The 20,256-nt window shown below is 40.9% G+C and overlaps 3 protein-coding genes and 1 long non-coding RNA gene across 4 annotated transcripts; 2 read left to right on the plus strand and 2 right to left on the minus strand.

Moving 5' to 3' along the window:
- Positions 1-5,139: 5,139 nt before the first annotated feature.
- Positions 5,140-5,859, plus strand: LOC141761947 (uncharacterized). Its single transcript, XR_012592673.1, has 2 exons — positions 5,140-5,210; positions 5,658-5,859. It is a non-coding gene; the product is annotated as an uncharacterized LOC141761947 (long non-coding RNA).
- Positions 5,860-7,479: 1,620 nt separating this feature from the next.
- Positions 7,480-10,611, plus strand: LOC141761913 (toll-like receptor 1). Its single transcript, XM_074625599.1, has 2 exons — positions 7,480-7,562; positions 7,661-10,611. The coding sequence occupies exons 1-2, from the start codon at positions 7,549-7,551 to the stop codon at positions 10,128-10,130; spliced, it is 2,484 nt and encodes an 827-aa protein (XP_074481700.1). The 5' UTR covers positions 7,480-7,548; the 3' UTR covers positions 10,131-10,611.
- Positions 10,612-11,601: 990 nt separating this feature from the next.
- Positions 11,602-14,520, minus strand: LOC141761912 (toll-like receptor 1). The gene is made up of 2 exons (XM_074625598.1): positions 14,310-14,520; positions 11,602-14,211 (listed from the first exon to the last, which is right to left on the minus strand). Exons 1-2 carry the CDS (start codon positions 14,321-14,323, stop codon positions 11,742-11,744), a joined length of 2,484 nt encoding a protein of 827 aa, XP_074481699.1. The 5' UTR covers positions 14,324-14,520; the 3' UTR covers positions 11,602-11,741.
- Positions 14,521-16,365: 1,845 nt separating this feature from the next.
- On the minus strand, positions 16,366-19,361 carry LOC141761911 (toll-like receptor 1). Its single transcript, XM_074625597.1, has 2 exons — positions 19,158-19,361; positions 16,366-19,059 (listed from the first exon to the last, which is right to left on the minus strand). Exons 1-2 carry the CDS (start codon positions 19,169-19,171, stop codon positions 16,590-16,592), a joined length of 2,484 nt encoding a protein of 827 aa, XP_074481698.1. The 5' UTR covers positions 19,172-19,361; the 3' UTR covers positions 16,366-16,589.
- Positions 19,362-20,256: the final 895 nt, after the last annotated feature.

Raw genomic sequence — 20,256 nt, forward strand, 5'->3', positions numbered from 1 at the left:
TATCTTTATTTATTATTATTATTATTATTATTATTATTATAATTATTATTATTATAATTATTATTATATAATTATAATAATTATAATAATAATAATAATAACAATTATTATTATTATTATTATATAATTATTATTATTATAATTATTATTCAATTATTATTATTATTATTATTTTTGTTTATAACTTATTTTGTATATTGTATATATTGGTAGAATTTCAATTTTTAAAATTTTTTTATTATTATTTTATTCTAATGTTTTTATCTATTCTTTTGTTATTATACTGTTTGACTTGCACCAACATAACCAAAGCAAATTCCTAGTGTATATCTCTTACACCTGGCAATAAACACCATTCTGATTCTGGTTCTGATTCTGAAATAGATGCTCCATATGGAAGCTGAACCCGTTTTAACGCATGTAACCCACAAGGACATGTCTTGGAAAGCTGACGTCACAGTAAAAGCTGGAAATACAGTTCTTCATTCACATCATCAGAACGAGTTTCGTTAAAGTAGCAGTGGGTTGAAAAGGAGCAAATGTGATTATTAAAGTTATTTTTATAAAACGGTCACTATATCCTGACAGTACATCATGAGAAGGGTAATCTGGAAAAAATATCATGTGTCTCTGTATCCTCCGCTGTCCTCCGGTGTCCTCTGGTGTCCTCCGGTGCTCCTAACGGCATCTGCAAGATTTCCCAGACCGGAGGAAAACAAGCAGTCAGAGCTGATCTGGAGTCTGCCGTCTCTGAGCAGCTGTCAATCACTCTGAACTCCGACCAAACGGTGAAACTAGGCAGCGCTGATCAAATATGAATCAATATTCTGTTACGTTAATGTCTATTTCTCTCCTCAGATGTTCTCAGAATCATCTTGTAGTGCACGGTTTAGCTGTAAAATGAGAACGTTTTGTAAAATCTGTTGAAGGAACGCCAAGTTCCGGTCACATGACCGGAGCTCAGCCAATAGGAACGCTCTCTCTCTCTGAGATGACCTGTGATTGGTCAAAGTCTCCCGTCACGGGTTAGATGTGCTAAAGCCTGTAAACAGAGCCATGAGGAGGAGCAGAAGTCTAGTTTTCTCTCAGAACACTTGAATACTGAAAGGCTATTATGAAAATCTTTGCCCAATGATGCCAAACATATTCTGCCTACTGAAACTTTAAGGAAGTGACATTGGAAATCCCCACGCTGTCTTGTGATTGAAGACATAATAGAGAGTGTTTGTCATGTTTCCTAGCAGAACCTTATCTCACAGAGTGACAGTATGTTGCCTGGATCCCAGGAGTCAAAATACTATAAACACCATACAGCACAGGACTAATACGTTAAAGCAGAGCAAACAGAGCACCGCCGTCTTTGTCTCGGCCTCCTCCGAGATTTCAATGGCACTGTTTGATCACGGCGGTTGTTTTGGTGCACGACACCACAACACTGTCCCCGATACTGTTCAGACTCTGGTCACCTGAGCACACATCCTGCGCTTTGGGTTGGTCTCCAAGGAGACAACACACCAGTTATGTCAATGCACAGCGACCTCATGGTAAACATGTTAGTATCTCTTTAATCACGCGTCCTCAGTGAGGAGTCTGATCACACACTGAAGCTACAACATCATCCTATATCAACAGTGCTGCCTCTGTGAATATATATGAGGAAGCTCGGGAGGAGTGGGTTATTCACAGAGAATAAACAAAGAGGACAGAAGTCTTTATTTCTAAGGTTACTAAGTGTGTGGATAGAATAGTATTCATATATATAAAGCTGGGTTAATGACTAAGGATACTGATCAAAGGTCTCTAAGGAGCTCAAACGTATCCTCGTCTGACACGAGTCTGACTTCACTCCGTCTCTACTCTGACAAGCAGCTGCTGTTGTTTTTAGTTTTTTTGGCAACATAAAAAGAGGAAACAGGAAACTTTCGTATGTTGAAACAGATTCCATGTCATCAGAGAGCGTCAGGGAACCAGGGAAGCCGTTCCTCAGAATCAGCTCCTGTGACTCAGGACGTAGGGCAGCTTGTCCTTAAAGGGACTGTATGGAAGAATTATTAATTATTAATTGCTTTGTATTGCCATTGTGTGAACAGATTTTAATGTAACTTAAAAACTGAAACCTTCCAAGACTTTCTCGGTTGTCTACGACAGCCGGTAGACTGATTTCTAAGTAAAGGACTCGGGATGAGTCTTTTAATTCATCATTAAAAAACACCAAAAAGTGTCCAAACTTTTGTAATGTGTGTGAGCCCACAGCAGCAGAGGGTTCAGTTTTAGTTCCTCTCGCTTGTTTTATAATAATCCTGCAGGGTTTACCAAACCACAGCAGAGAACACGGACTTATGAAAGTAACGCGCTGGAAAATCAGTGGAGTGGGGAAGCGGTTTTAAAAGTGGAGACCAGCAGGATTTCATGGATTGTTTGAAAGAGTTCCCAGAGTCACTTTAGGGAGTTCCAGCCAGCCTATAGAGGGAGGTAGCTGATGGGACATTCAAGAGAGTCCAGGAGACCTTGAGTGGGTTTACTCGGCTGGTTCCAGGGGTATTTGCATTGGTTCCAGGTGGACTTTTTTGGAATTTATGATGTTTTTTTTTTACTAATCTTTGTTTTTGTGACATATTGGGTTTCCTTCAGTCTTTCTTCTCTGGAACTGTAGAGAGCATCCTGACAGGAAGCATCACTGCCTGGTTTCGCAACTGCTCTGCGTAAGATAGGAGGGCTCTGCAGAGAGTAGTGCGTTCAGTCGACGGCACTACTGGAACCACACTCCCCTCCCTGCAGGACCTGGACACCAGGAGGTGCAGAACCAGAGCCTGTAGGATCATGAAGGATCCTCACCACCCAAACATCGGACTGTTCCAGCTGCTGCGGTCAGGCAAACGCCTCTGCAGCCACGCTGCCCAAACAGAGAGACTGAGACGGAGGTTCTTTCCCCAGGCCATCAGGACGGTGAACTCTGACCTCTCCAGGGCGCCCACCAAGCGCCACATGCTGCCCCTCCTATACACACACACACACACACACACACACACATACATAGGGCTACATACAGAGCATACACACTCATTACTATTCTATTCACTCACTTATATTTATATTCCATATTGTATATAGACCCGTCTCACTGTAAATATTGCCATTGTCGCAGTTGTCATATTCTTGGATGAATCATCATATTCTGCAACAAAGCCCACATGGTTCAGGTTAATCAGAGAGAAACACCTGTCTGTATTACATCAGGAGACTAAACACATACCTGCAGGACATTTTGGAGCAGGGTGTGGCAGAGACGGTGTGCAGGAAGGGATATAAATGGGACTTGAGCTTGGAGACAGTTTCAGGTTACTAGTAGAGGATCCTGGATAATGGATGTCCCTTACAGATGAAATACTTTTGTATCATCTGCGTAGCTTGCCTGCATATTATTCCATCTGCAGAGTCAGGGCTGAGGCTGAGAACAGGATGGCGAAGAGAGGCCGGGTGGACCAGCGTCCTTCGTCCTCTGCAGACTGCAGACACTGGGGGACATATGTCCACCAAGAATGAGTCTTCTCTTGGTACCGGAGCAACACAGGGAACAGATACAAGCTCCTTGCGTGGAGGTTTTGGTGGATTCACCAGGAGAAAGAACGTCAAAGGAGGCCGTGCGAGGCATTTCGGATAGTTTAACTCTGACACGGTGAGTGCTGACGACTAATGTATACTGACTACTTTCAAAAAGACTTAGTAAGACTCAGGGGGAGCAGGGACATTAAAGGGTCTGTTCACCCACATCACAAATACAGCTGAGACTGCAGCTCCTCACTGATTCATTCAATGACAGGTGATTCAGTAGTCAGTATACTTTGAAGATTCATTGATAAAGATTAGCTCATACATTAGCTGAACACTTAGCTAACAGAACTGGGAAACCAAAGGCGTGCTGACTCGGAGTGACCAGGATGCCAAGGCCATCGCCAGTACTATTATATAGCTTTAACAGGTATTTGACACCTTAGGTACTCCTGACGCTCTCCTGCAGCGCACGATGTGAGGATCTGCTCCAGCCTCGGACAGTTAGTCTGTGACACAACACATGAATCGTACCTAACAACAACAACCACATACACACAGACAACCACAGCTGACCACATAGGACATAACTGATTCTCAATCATGGATACATCAAATTAAAATTGTAGTAAATACAGGAAGGTAAATAGACAAATAAGTCAGGAAATAATAATAATAAAAAAATAAAGATAAAATAAAGATAAAAAAAATAAAATAGATAAATAATAAATAAATAAATAAATAAAGAAAGAAATAAAGAAATAAAGAAATAAAGAAATAAAGAAATAAATAAAGAAAGAAAGAAAGAAAAATAAGATAGTACTACTGGCTACTCAGAGATTACTGTAGTGAGTAGCAAAAGTTAATCTCAGTTAATCATTTTGTGCCTCATTCATTCAGAAGTGTTGAAGTGTTTTATACGCAATGTTCTCTCACAACGTATTTAAAATCTGTCCTACAGTGTAGGAATTATCTCCTAAACCAGCCACAGCATCATGTAGTGTATGGGTATATTTATTATCTGCAAACTAAAATTACATGATATTACGGAAAAAAAAAGTCTGAAAAAAAAGATCTGAAAAATGTCCGAAAAAAAAGATCTGAAAGATTTCTGAAAAAATGTCCGAAAAAAAAGAATCTGAAAAAAAAGAATCTGAAAAAAAAGAATCTGAAAAAAAAGATCTGAAAAATGTCAAAAAAAAAATGTCTGAAAAACTGTCCGAAAAAAAGTGTGAAAAAAAAGATCTGAAAAATGTCGGACAAAAAAAGTGTGAAAAAAGGAAATTTAATGAAATTCAAAGGAATCCCCTCCAAGCAACAGAGAGAATAATGAACTAAAATGGAATGTTTTGCAAGAAGCTTGTTGTTTTCTCGCCGGTCAGGCAGCCATTTATTTTCATTCAGTGCAATATGAAACCCAACATGCAGAGAACAGCTGGGTAAATAAAATGAAAAATACATAATAATATCTAATAAATCATAAAGACATCTAAATGTTTACATCAGATAAAGTATTAAAACCCAATACTTTTTCTTTTTCCTTTTGCACCATTAAATCAAATAGAAATATTCTTGAGCATCATTTCTCTAATGCTTCGGACTGTACACCTGTAAGCTGATCCTGGGACAGTGCCAGCTGAAGGGCCTGTCTCAACAAACAGGTAACATGTTGACCACTTTGTGGTTGTAAATAAAAACCTGGGGTTCCTCTAGATATGTACTATCGCCCACCAGAGAGCAGAGTTTGCTGTAATGATCTATTGCTGCTAAATGACAAAGTAGTGAATCAAACTGTTCCATAATCTCCTCTGATCTCAGTAACATTGGTCAGTTATGAGTTTGTTTCAACTAAATGTAGTATGCGTGTACTTTCTGTAACAGATAAGTTAAAATATATTACACAACCCCGATTTGATGAAATATTATTTCTACAAAAATATATGCCATAATTGTGTTTCAACCACATTTCAAATATGCCATATGAGGTAAAAAGGGATCTGATGAAAGATTGGAGAGGAGTCAGTAAAGTCCTCTGTTGAAACCACAAACAAGAAAGGAGAAATGAAACAGTGAAACGGGCAAATCAAAGTTTCTTTTTGTCTTTGCAGATAAATTCCTCCAGACCCTGAGGGATTTCTAATCACCACACTGCACTTCCATGTACAATATGCAGTAAACACTCCATTATATTGTGTGTGAGTTGATTATTAACAGATATTAACAGTTAACCTGCATATATCCTCATGACTTCATATCAGAACAGATAATTTCATGTCACTTTCATCTGGATAATAAAATGACTTGATGGAACTTGTGGGACTATACAGTGTCAAATTTGTATTAATTACTTTTTATTTGTTTTTAGATGTGATGTTTTCTTCAGTGTATATTTGACAGTTTCATCTTGTTTGATGTTTATGATTGTTTTTTCCTTACAAATGTCTAGCTAAGTATACAGTATCTGTAGTTTCATAGTCCGCCTCATCTCATATGGACCGCCCAAGAACACCTTAAAGGTGCAATGTGAAATATATGGCCACATGCACCTCTACTAATGGGTACCATTTCCATTTACAGTCATCGGTAATAAAAAAAATAAAAGCCAACTACTAACTAACAGCAAGGCAAGAATACGCAAAATCCGACCAAACTGCTGAAAGTCCAAGAGCCAGTCAAAATAACATTGCTATCTCATAATCTTCACGTGTGGCGTCGGCCTGTAGTGTAGGTAGCCCACAAGAGACCCTACCTGACGAGCTATCCTAACCTTAACTATTGGAGGTCAATGCCTATAACCTTAACCATTGGAGGTCAATGCCTATAACCTTAACCATTGGAGGTCAATGCCTAACCTTAACCATTAGAGGTCAATGCCTAACCTTAACCATTAGAGGTCAATGCCTAACCTTAACCATTGGAGGTCAATGCCTATAACCTTAACCATTGGAGGTCAATGCCTATAACCTTAACCATTGAAAGTCAATGCCTAACCTTAACCATTGGAGGTCAATGCCTATAACCTTAACCATTGGAGGTCAATGCCTAACCTTAACCATTGGAGGTCAATGCCTATAACCTTAACCATTGGAGGTCAATGCCTAACCTTAACCATCTCGCCAGAGCTTTGCAACTCGTACGTTACCTTCTGAGACCAACCTGCGGTTAGCGGTTAGCTGCAGCAATTCATATTTCTGCCACTTTGGACGCAAGAGCCTGCCAGAAACATTCCTGGCTAGCTCAGTAGGCCTACACACAGCTACCACACAGTCTGCCAGCTTACTTTTCAAGCAACAAGGAGCAAAAAGCAAGTTAGCGCAGAGCTGCTAACTCGAGAAGTAACAAAGGACTGGAGCAATTGGTTTCCTCCAATCTGCAATCTGGTTTTCCTCCGTCACCGACGGAACCGCCAGCTAACAAAGGAACCCCTTTTCCTCCATGGACTTGGTAATGTAACTGGCCCAACATAGCACAGCGTTAGCACAGTAACGGCACATGTCGAAGCAAGACTGTTTAACTTTAACTTCGATCAATGTGCATTTATTCATTTGATTTAATGCTATTCACTGAGCTTTATTGTTGTGATATTATTGTAGTCAGGTTTATTTTTATTTTTACATATCCACATACAGTAAATTATGTATGTATATAGCTGCCCGACAAAAAGCTCTTATTTACCCGTCCAGTCTTTAAAAAGTCTCCAGTCCAAAAACTCAAATACTGGGAAGAAAACATATCCACTGGATAGTTTATTATATTTATACTATCTGTATTTAACTTTATATAATCATGAATCAAACATCCCCTTTCACAATCAGTCATGTGAAAAAAAGAAAAACGATAAAAGAGGAATTTGGAGGAGGAAGAAACGGGAAGAGAGATTTAGTAGTTGATCGTTGATCTCTAGAATAAAAGAGGGTAAAAGTCGGAGCTCAAAGAACACAGCTCAGACCTGATGAGCTCCTGACACGCTGACTGTTGGAAACCACTCTTTCTGAAGTCATGTCCACACAAAGGTAATGTACTCCTCTCTGCTTCTAAAATGCTTGGTGACTGTCCAGCTGTTTGCTTCATTCATTTTGACTCATTCATTTCATTGATTTTGATGTTTCAGGACAAACGTAGCTTTGCTGATTGGGACCATTGCCATCGTGTCCCTGATGAAACCGGACTGTGTGGCTGTAGAAGGAGATGAAAAGGGATTTAAACTGTGCGTCACATCGAGGCGAGCGATGAAAGACCTCTCTCATCACAATCTGACCAACGTTCCCTCCAATCTTCCCAGTCACCTGCAGTATTTGGACATTTCACACAACTCCATCCAGAGACTGAACGGAGCTCCGTTTTCTGGACTGTCCCAGCTCTGTTATCTGAAGGTAACTCACTGTGGCCTGCAGGAGATCTCTCCCAGTGTGTTCAGTCACACACCGGCACTCAAAGTTCTCAATATATCCTACAATGACTTACCTGTCGTCCCTGACATTTCATCTAAACTGCTGAAAATCCTTGATTTGGCAAACAATCTGTACAACAGCTATCAAATTCCAGCATCATTTCAGAACCTAACGAATCTGGATGTGCTGTCATTAGGTAGCACAGCGGCTCTGTCGGTCCACTACAATGACTTTGATCCATTGACCAACGTTTCTCTGCATCACCTGGTGTTGGGAGCAGGAATTCACTGGCAAACGTATGATTCTGGTGCGCTCGCAAAACTGACGTCTCTTCAAACATTCACACTTTTTGCATCTTTTTGTGGAGATTCCAGCATGTTTGAGAACGTCCTCGTGGACTTGAATGTGACGAGGGCAACATCACTGAGATTCATCACTCTATTTCCAGACAACTGCAACGTGACCGACCCCTTTTTTAACAACCTGAGAACAATGCCATTTGTACAGAATCTCACCGTAGAAAACACCTGGATCAACAGCTCATTTATGGAGGTGCTTCTGAAGAACGTGTGGCTCTCCTACCTTTATGACCTCTCATTTGTCAACATCACTTATAATGAAGATACACCAGACGGGTTTCAGTTTCCCACCATTAATCACACAGTCAATCTTTGCTCAATTACCTTCAATGGTGTTAATCATTATCAATACAGGTACCCCACAATCAACATAAGTTTAGAGACTGTTTCAAATCTGACCTACTTCAAGTTCTCTGGGACCGGAATGAACATTTTACCGTGTAAACTCCTATCTGTCCTGCCATCGCTGGAGACGCTGGATCTGTCAGATAACCTCTTAACGGATTCAGGCTTCTGGTGGTATCACTGTTCGTACACCTCCGTCTTCCCCAAACTCAGGAGACTGTCTTTGAACAAGAACCGCTTCAGCCGTCTCTCCTTTATCTCTGAGAAGACGCATCAGATGAAGACATTAGAGTCTCTGGACCTCAGCTTCAACTCCATCTACTTGGACAAGGACTGCTCTTGGCCTGATCAGCTGACTGAGCTCCGCCTGGCGAACAACAACCTGGGCAACAGAGTCTTTCAATACCTGTCCAGGAACTTTGAGAGGATTGACTTGTCAAAGACGGGAATAACAGCCATAACGCAGGAGGATATGTCTCGGTTTCCCAAGCTGACACACCTCCAACTCAGCTCCAACAGCATCCAGGTGATCCCTGCAGATCTCAGCTCCCTGGTTCTGCTCAGCCTCTACGTAGACCAGAACGCTATCACATCTATATCCGGGGTGGTCTTGGCAGGACTTCCCAGACTTCAGACCCTCAAAGCTGGAAGCAATCCATTCGTCTGCTCATGTGACTCCTATTGGTTTGTCTCTGTTCTCAACAAGTCTTTGCTCCCGGACTGGCCCTTAGATTATACATGCAGCACCCCGCCATCTTTTGCAGGCCTGTCTCTTTCAGAGTACAAAACCAGTGAGCTGTCATGTGAGATGTGGCTTCAAGCTGCAGTTGCTATTCCTGTAATAATAATGGTATGTGCAGTCATAGGTCTGGTCTTCTATAAATGTGACGGAGTGTGGTATACAAAGATGTTATGGGTGTGGATCAGGGTGAAGAGGAGAGGCAGGAAACGCTCCAGCAGGTTGCAGAATGCATCATATAGTTATCACGCGTTCATCTCCTACAGTCATCAGGACTCCGGCTGGGTGGACGGCCAGCTGGCGCCCTCTCTGGAAGGTGCCGGGCTTTCACTCTGCGTTCACGAGCGTGACTTCGTCCCCGGCGAGTGGATCATAGACAACATCATCAACTGTGTGGAGTCCAGCTACAAGACGCTGTTTGTCCTCTCCAAACAGTTTGTCCAGAGCGAATGGTGCAACTACGAGCTCTTCTTTGCCCAGCACAGAGCCATCAGCGTCCAGCAGGACTCTTTAGTCTTCATATTACTGGAGCCCATTCCGACCGACTCTCTGCCCAAGAAGTTCTTGAGACTTAGAAGTTTACTGAGGCAGCAGACGTACCTCGAGTGGCCCAAGGATGAACGGAAGCAGCAGCTTTTCTGGGCAAGTCTTAAATCCATGCTGCGCATGGCAGACAAATCTATGGTTCTGAAGGATGTGGCTTTGGCCATTGCCGATACAGCACCTCTACTTACAGATCAAGTGTAAGAAGTAATATCTCAGTTCTCAGATAGCAAAAGAAGAATTATTTTAATACACTTAATGGTACTTAATCAAAATCTTGACTGACAAAACAGGAGATATTTTGTATGTGAGTTATGAAAAGTGATCATTTAAATTGAGAAATGTGGAACTCACATTTCAGATGTTTAAAACTGAATTGTAGGCATCTGTAATTAGAGGTTAACATACACGTTAACAACAGAAGAAACAAGTCGTAAGTCTTACAGGATCTTTTCTTAAAGCATTTCAATAAGTCAACATGTAGCTGAAGATGAATATGTCTAGTCAGTCAGAGTTAAAATGGTTCTAGATATTACAGTAGGATATGTTCTCATGTATTCAGGTCGATGTTGGATGCTGTAACATTAATATATATATACATATATATATATATCTAAGTGGAGTGGATTGCTGCCAAACCAAATTCTGTTGTGTTTAACATGCAATGTGAATAAATCCTCTTGATCTGATCTGATCTTGTGTTTGTGTCCTCTGTTTTAATTGAAGTAAATGTCTCCATCTACTGTTTGTAATGAAACTCTACACCCCTTCGCATGAAGAAATGAACTAGAACGATGTCTTTCACTCATATTTAACACAGAATATTTTAAATTATTAATGCATTGTCCCGGGATATGCAGCACATACTAAATATAGATTAGGGTTCATCATTTAATTTGAGTACACAATTTAATTATATAAAAGGTAAATTCATAGAAAATTAAGTTTGTATCTGCTTTATGCAAACAGGCAATGTGATTGTCAGGGTTTCATTTGAGTACATGATTTAATCATATGAAGAAACATTTATAGAAAATTATGAGCTTTGTATGTTAAAGTTTATCAAGGTGTAAACTGTTATATATATATATCTATGTAAATGTGGTAAATGCCATTGCTGTCAGCTCTCAGTGTGTACTGGGTCTCTACATTCTTGATATTGATATACCATAAAAGGTTTTCATACCACTTTGTATAAACAGAGTTTTAAGTTATCACTAATGTATATACAGTAAACGTTACTGAATCATTTATTAATACTTATAGATCACGTATTAGTCATTTTTTAAGAACAACTGTTCCCATTGGCTGGTGTCTGTCCTTCAATAAATAAATAACCAGACAGGGTTTTATTTCACAACCACGAATATTAAATGCTCTAAACAGAGGACACAAACACAAGATCAGATCAGATCAAGATGATTTATTGTCATCGCATGTTAAACACAACAGAATTTGGTTTGGTAGCAATCCACTCCACTACATACACACACACATACATATACATATATATATATATATCTATATATATATATATATATACAAGGAAAAGTATATAAGGCCGCAAATAATGGTTTTCTGCTGGGAAAAGACACGGCTCAGCAGGGAAAAATCTGTGGAAGCAAAAGAGGCCTTTTCACACTAAAAAGACAGAATCTTTATAAACTTGATTTGTCTAACTCAGACGGCTGAAGCCTTGTGTTAGCTTCAGCTGATGTTTGGAATACATTTTTGTCCCCCGTTCAATATAGACAGGAGGAATATTTACATCAACCAACATTGACCTGAATAAATGAGAACATATCCTTTGAGTTCTTACACTTGATCTGTAAGTACAGGCGCTGTATCGGCAAAGGCCAAAGCCACATCCTTCAGAACCATAGATTTGTCTGCCATGCGCAGCATGGATTTAAGACTGGCCCAGAAAAGCTGCTGCTTCCGTTCATCCTTGGGCCACTCGAGGTACGTCTGCTGCCTCAGTAAACTTCTAAGTCTCAAGAACTTCTTGGGCAGAGAGTCGGTCGGAATGGGCTCCAGTAATATGAAGACTAAAGAGTCCTGCTGGACGCTGATGGCTCTGTGCTGGGCAAAGAAGAGCTCGTAGTTGCACCATTCGCTCTGGACAAACTGTTTGGAGAGGACAAACAGCGTCTTGTAGCTGGACTCCACACGGTTGATGATGTTGTCTATGATCCACTCGCCAGGGACGAAGTCACGCTCGTGAACGCAGAGTGAAAGCCCGGCACCTTCCAGAGAGGGCGCCAGCTGGCCGTCCACCCAGCCGGAGTCCTGATGACTGTAGGAGATGAACGCGTGATAACTATATGATGCATTCTGCAACCTGCTGGAGCGTTTCCTGCCTCTCCTCTTCACCCTGATCCACACCCATAACATCTTTGTATACCACACTCCGTCACATTTATAGAAGACCAGACCTATGACTGCACATACCATTATTATTACAGGAATAGCAACTGCAGCTTGAAGCCACATCTCACATGACAGCTCACTGGTTTTGTACTCTGAAAGAGACAGGCCTGCAAAAGATGGCGGGGTGCTGCATGTATAATCTAAGGGCCAGTCCGGGAGCAAAGACTTGTTGAGAACAGCGACGAACCAATAGGAGTCACATGAGCAGACGAATGGATTGCTTCCAGCTTTGAGGGTCTGAAGTCTGGGAAGTCCTGCCAAGACGTCCCCGGATATAGATGTGATAGCGTTCTGGTCTACGTAGAGGCTGAGCAGAACCAGGGAGCTGAGATCTGCAGGGATCACCTGGATGCTGTTGGAGCTGAGTTGGAGGTGTGTCAGCTTGGGAAACCGAGACATATCCTCCTGCGTTATGGCTGTTATTCCCGTCTTTGACAAGTCAATCCTCTCAAAGTTCATGGACAGGTATTGAAAGACTCTGTTGCCCAGGTTGTTGTTCGCCAGGTGGAGCTCAGTCAGCTGATCAGGCCAAGAGCAGTCTCTGTCCAGGTAGATGGAGTTGAAGCTGAGGTCCAGAGACTCTAATGTCTTCATCTGATGCGTCTTCTCAGAGATAAAGGAGAGACTGCTAAAGCGGTTCTTGTTCAAAGACAGTCTCCTGAGTTTGGGGAAGACGGAGGTGTACGAACAGTGATACCACCAGAAGCCTGAATCCGTTAAGAGGTTATCTGACAGATCCAGCGTCTCCAGCGATGGCAGGACAGACAGGAGTTTACACGGTAAAATGTTCATTCCGGTCCCAGAGAACTTGATATAGTTCAGATTTGAAACGGTCTCTAAACTTATGTTGATTGTGGGGTACCTGTATTGATAATGATTAACACCATTGAAGGTAATTGAGCAAAGATTGACTGTGTGATTAATGGTGCGAAACTGAAACCCGTCTAGTGTATCTTCATTATAAGTGATGTTGACAAATGAGAGGTCATAGAGGTAGGAGAACCACACGTTCTTCAGAAGCACCTCCATAAATGAGCTGTTGATCCAGGTGTTTTCTACGGTGAGATTCTGTACAAATGGCATTGTTCTCAGGTTGTTAAAAAAGTCGCTGGTTACGTTGCAGTTGTCTGGAAATAGAGTGATGAATCTCAGTGATGTTGCCCTCGTCACATTCAAGTCCACGAGGACGTTCTCAAACATGCTGGAATCTCCACAAAAAGATGCAAAAAGTGTGAATGTTTGAAGAGACGTCAGTTTTGCGAGCGCACCAGAATCATACGTTTGCCAGTGAATTCCTGCTCCCAACACCAGGTGATGCAGAGAAACGTTGGTCAATGGATCAAAGTCATTGTAGTGGACCGACAGAGCCGCTGTGCTACCTAATGACAGCACATCCAGATTCGTTAGGTTCTGAAATGATGCTGGAATTTGATAGCTGTTGTACAGATTGTTTGCCAAATCAAGGATTTTCAGCAGTTTAGATGAAATGTCAGGGACGACAGGTAAGTCATTGTAGGATATATTGAGAACTTTGAGTGCCGGTGTGTGACTGAACACACTGGGAGAGATCTCCTGCAGGCCACAGTGAGTTACCTTCAGATAACAGAGCTGGGACAGTCCAGAAAACGGAGCTCCGTTCAGTCTCTGGATGGAGTTGTGAGAAATGTCCAAATACTGCAGGTGACTGGGAAGATCGGAGGGAACGTTGGTCAGATTGTGATGAGAGAGGTCTTTCATCGCTCGCCTTGATGTGACGCACAGTTTAAATCCCTTTTCATCTTCTTCTACAGCCACACAGTCCGGTTTCATCAGGGACACGATGGCAATGGTCCCAATCAGCAAAGCTACGTTTGTCCTGAAACATCAAAATCAATGAAATGAATGAGTCAAAATGAATGAAGCAAACAGCTGGACAGTCACCAAGCATTTTAGAAGCAGAGAGGAGTACATTACCTTTGTGTGGACATGGCTTCAGAAAGAGTGGTTTCCAACAGTCAGCGTGTCAGGAGCTCATCAGGTCTGAGCTGTGTTCTTTGAGCTCTGACTTTTACCCTCTTGTATTCTGAATATCACCTATCAAACACTAAATCTCTCTTCCTGTTTCTGTAAATTCCTCTTTTCTTTCTTCCACATTACTGATAATTGCACAGTAGCACTATTATTACTGTATCCTCAAACGTTTCTGACTGTATTGGGAACATGTAACTGTATATCTGTAGAGGCTAAAACTACATGCTACTACTACAACTACTTCCCCCGACCCTAAGTAGAATACGCGGTTACAGATAACGGATGGATAAGGCTCACCGTGTCTCATAACATCCCTGGAACTCATTCATTCATCATCAGAAGTATTTGCAGCGTGTTATAAACCTGTGGTCACACAAGTGGTTTCAAATTGCCTAAAACTTTTAAAATGTTCTCATAATGACTCCACAGTGGTTTTGTTCATTGTCTGTCCATTAGCTAAATGCATTGCCCACCCATGCACTAAAGTAAATCATGTGTGTTGTGAAATCACCCAATTAACCAGCATTATCTGCCTGCAGAGGGTTTTTTTTTTATTTGCCGCTTAGACTGATCCAGAAATATTTTGTATGTGAGTTATGAAAAGTGATCATTTAAATTGAGAAATGTGGAACTCACATTTCAGATGTTTAAAACTGAATTGTAGGCATCTGTAATTAGAGGTTAACATACACGTTAACAACAGAAGAAACAAGTCGTAAGTCTTACAGGATCTGTTCTTAAAGCATTTCAATAAGTCAACATGTAGCTGAAGATGAATATGTCTAGTCAGTCAGAGTTAAAATGGTTCTAGATATTACAGGTAATCATAATAAAATAGAAATATTCAGATTTCAGCAGAAAACCATTATTTGTTCTGTTTTGTGGCCTTATATACATTTCCTTGTAAAAACATATATATATACATATATATATATATATATACGTATATATATGTATATATATATATATATGTATATATATATAAGTGGAGTGGATTGCTGCCAAACCAAATTCTGTTGTGTTTAACATGCAATGTGAATAAATCCTCTTGATCTGATCTGATCTTGTGTTTGTGTCCTCTGTTTTAATTGAAGTAAATGTCTCCATCTACTGTTTGTAATGAAACTCTACACCCCTTCGCATGAAGAAATGAACTAGAACGATGTCTTTCACTCATATTTAACACAGAATATTTTAAATTATTAATGCATTGTCCCGGGATATGCAGCACATACTAAATATAGATTAGGGTTCATCATTTAATTTGAGTACACAATTTAATTATATAAAAGGTAAATTCATAGAAAATTAAGTTTGTATCTGCTTTATGCAAACAGGCAATGTGATTGTCAGGGTTTCATTTGAGTACATGATTTAATCATATGAAGAAACATTTATAGAAAATTATGAGCTTTGTATGTTAAAGTTTATCAAGGTGTAAACTGTTATATATATATATCTATGTAAATGTGGTAAATGCCATTGCTGTCAGCTCTCAGTGTGTACTGGGTCTCTACATTCTTGATATTGATATACCATAAAAGGTTTTCATACCACTTTGTATAAACAGAGTTTTAAGTTATCACTAATGTATATACAGTAAACGTTACTGAATCATTTATTAATACTTATAGATCACGTATTAGTCATTTTTTAAGAACAACTGTTCCCATTGGCTGGTGTCTGTCCTTCAATAAATAAATAACCAGACAGGGTTTTATTTCACAACCACGAATATTAAATGCTCTAAACAGAGGACACAAACACAAGATCAGATCAGATCAAGATGATTTATTGTCATCGCATGTTAAACACAACAGAATTTGGTTTGGTAGCAATCCACTCCACTACATACACACACACATACATATACATATATATATATATATATATATACTTATATATATATATATACATATATATATATATATGTGTATTTACAAAGAAATGTATACAAGGCCACAAAACAGAACAAATAATGGTTTTCTGCTGGGAAAAGACACGGCTCAGCAGGGAAACATCTGTGGAAGCAAAAGACGCCTTTTCACACTAAAAAGACAGAATCTTTATAAACTTGATTTGTCTAACTCAGACGGCTGAAGCCTTGTGTTAGCTTCAGCTGATGTTTGGAATACATTTTTGTCCCCTGTTCAGTAAAGACAGGAGGAATATTTACATCAACCAACATTGACCTGAATAAATGAGAACATATCCTTTGAGTTCTTACACTTGATCTGTAAGTAGAGGTGCTGTATCGGCAATGGCCAAAGCCACATCCTTCAGAACCATAGATTTGTCTGCCATGCGCAGCATGGATTTAAGACTGGCCCAGAAAAGCTGCTGCTTCCGTTCATCCTTGGGCCACTCGAGGTACGTCTGCTGCCTCAGTAAACTTCTAAGTCTCAAGAACTTCTTGGGCAGAGAGTCGGTCGGAATGGGCTCCAGTAATATGAAGACTAAAGAGTCCTGCTGGACGCTGATGGCTCTGTGCTGGGCAAAGAAGAGCTCGTAGTTGCACCATTCGCTCTGGACAAACTGTTTGGAGAGGACAAACAGCGTCTTGTAGCTGGACTCCACACAGTTGATGATGTTGTCTATGATCCACTCGCCGGGGACGAAGTCACGCTCGTGAACGCAGAGTGAAAGCCCGGCACCTTCCAGAGAGGGCGCCAGCTGGCCGTCCACCCAGCCGGAGTCCTGATGACTGTAGGAGATGAACGCGTGATAACTATATGATGCTTTCTGCAACCTGCTGGAGCGTTTCCTGCCTCTCCTCTTCACCCTGATCCACACCCATAACATCTTTGTATACCACACTCCGTCACATTTATAGAAGACCAGACCTATGACTGCACATACCATTATTATTACAGGAATAGCAACTGCAGCTTGAAGCCACATCTCACATGACAGCTCACTGGTTTTGTACTCTGAAAGAGACAGGCCTGCAAAAGATGGCGGGGTGCTGCATGTATAATCTAAGGGCCAGTCCGGGAGCAAAGACTTGTTGAGAACAGCGACGAACCAATAGGAGTCACATGAGCAGACGAATGGATTGCTTCCAGCTTTGAGGGTCTGAAGTCTGGGAAGTCCTGCCAAGACGTCCCCGGATATAGATGTGATAGCGTTCTGGTCTACGTAGAGGCTGAGCAGAACCAGGGAGCTGAGATCTGCAGGGATCACCTGGATGCTGTTGGAGCTGAGTTGGAGGTGTGTCAGCTTGGGAAACCGAGACATATCCTCCTGCGTTATGGCTGTTATTCCCGTCTTTGACAAGTCAATCCTCTCAAAGTTCATGGACAGGTATTGAAAGACTCTGTTGCCCAGGTTGTTGTTCGCCAGGTGGAGCTCAGTCAGCTGATCAGGCCAAGAGCAGTCTCTGTCCAGGTAGATGGAGTTGAAGCTGAGGTCCAGAGACTCTAATGTCTTCATCTGATGCGTCTTCTCAGAGATAAAGGAGAGACTGCTAAAGCGGTTCTTGTTCAAAGACAGTCTCCTGAGTTTGGGGAAGACGGAGGTGTACGAACAGTGATACCACCAGAAGCCTGAATCCGTTAAGAGGTTATCTGACAGATCCAGCGTCTCCAGCGATGGCAGGACAGACAGGAGTTTACACGGTAAAATGTTCATTCCGGTCCCAGAGAACTTGATATAGTTCAGATTTGAAACGGTCTCTAAACTTATGTTGATTGTGGGGTACCTGTATTGATAATGATTAACACCATTGAAGGTAATTGAGCAAAGATTGACTGTGTGATTAATGGTGCGAAACTGAAACCCGTCTAGTGTATCTTCATTATAAGTGATGTTGACAAATGAGAGGTCATAGAGGTAGGAGAACCACACGTTCTTCAGAAGCACCTCCATAAATGAGCTGTTGATCCAGGTGTTTTCTACGGTGAGATTCTGTACAAATGGCATTGTTCTCAGGTTGTTAAAAAAGGGGTCGGTCACGTTGCAGTTGTCTGGAAATAGAGTGATGAATCTCAGTGATGTTGCCCTCGTCACATTCAAGTCCACGAGGACGTTCTCAAACATGCTGGAATCTCCACAAAAAGATGCAAAAAGTGTGAATGTTTGAAGAGACGTCAGTTTTGCGAGCGCACCAGAATCATACGTTTGCCAGTGAATTCCTGCTCCCAACACCAGGTGATGCAGAGAAACGTTGGTCAATGGATCAAAGTCATTGTAGTGGACCGACAGAGCCGCTGTGCTACCTAATGACAGCACATCCAGATTCGTTAGGTTCTGAAATGATGCTGGAATTTGATAGCTGTTGTACAGATTGTTTGCCAAATCAAGGATTTTCAGCAGTTTAGATGAAATGTCAGGGACGACAGGTAAGTCATTGTAGGATATATTGAGAACTTTGAGTGCCGGTGTGTGACTGAACACACTGGGAGAGATCTCCTGCAGGCCACAGTGAGTTACCTTCAGATAACAGAGCTGGGACAGTCCAGAAAACGGAGCTCCGTTCAGTCTCTGGATGGAGTTGTGAGAAATGTCCAAATACTGCAGGTGACTGGGAAGATCGGAGGGAACGTTGGTCAGATTGTGATGAGAGAGGTCTTTCATCGCTCGCCTTGATGTGACGCACAGTTTAAATCCCTTTTCATCTTCTTCTACAGCCACACAGTCCGGTTTCATCAGGGACACGATGGCAATGGTCCCAATCAGCAAAGCTACGTTTGTCCTGAAACATCAAAATCAATGAAATGAATGAGTCAAAATGAATGAAGCAAACAGCTGGACAGTCACCAAGCATTTTAGAAGCAGAGAGGAGTACATTACCTTTGTGTGGACATGGCTTCAGAAAGAGTGGTTTCCAACAGTCAGCGTGTCAGGAGCTCATCAGGTCTGAGCTGTGTTCTTTGAGCTCTGACTTTTACCCTCTTGTATTCTGAATATCACCTATCAAACACTAAATCTCTCTTCCTGTTTCTGTAAATTCCTCTTTTCTTTCTTCCACATTACTGATAATTGCACAGTAGCACTATTATTACTGTATCCTCAAACGTTTCTGACTGTATTGGGAACATGTAACTGTATATCTGTAGAGGCTAAAACTACATGCTACTACTACAACTACTTCCCCCGACCCTAAGTAGAATACGCGGTTACAGATAACGGATGGATAAGGCTCACCGTGTCTCATAACATCCCTGGAACTCATTCATTCATCATCAGAAGTATTTGCAGCGTGTTATAAACCTGTGGTCACACAAGTGGTTTCAAATTGCCTAAAACTTTTAAAATGTTCTCATAATGACTCCACAGTGGTTTTGTTCATTGTCTGTCCATTAGCTAAATGCATTGCCCACCCATGCACTAAAGTAAATCATGTGTGTTGTGAAATCACCCAATTAACCAGCATTATCTGCCTGCAGAGGGTTTTTTTTTTATTTGCCGCTTAGACTGATCCAGAAATATTTTGTATGTGAGTTATGAAAAGTGATCATTTAAATTGAGAAATGTGGAACTCACATTTCAGATGTTTAAAACTGAATTGTAGGCATCTGTAATTAGAGGTTAACATACACGTTAACAACAGAAGAAACAAGTCGTAAGTCTTACAGGATCTGTTCTTAAAGCATTTCAATAAGTCAACATGTAGCTGAAGATGAATATGTCTAGTCAGTCAGAGTTAAAATGGTTCTAGATATTACAGGTAATCATAATAAAATAGAAATATTCAGATTTCAGCAGAAAACCATTATTTGTTCTGTTTTGTGGCCTTATATACATTTCCTTGTAAAAACATATATATATACATATATATATATATATATACGTATATATATGTATATATATATATATATGTATATATATATAAGTGGAGTGGATTGCTGCCAAACCAAATTCTGTTGTGTTTAACATGCAATGTGAATAA

The sequence above is a fragment of the Sebastes fasciatus genome, chromosome 23 (genome assembly GCF_043250625.1).
Source record: "Sebastes fasciatus isolate fSebFas1 chromosome 23, fSebFas1.pri, whole genome shotgun sequence".
Classification (NCBI taxonomy): Eukaryota; Metazoa; Chordata; class Actinopteri; order Perciformes; family Sebastidae; genus Sebastes; species Sebastes fasciatus.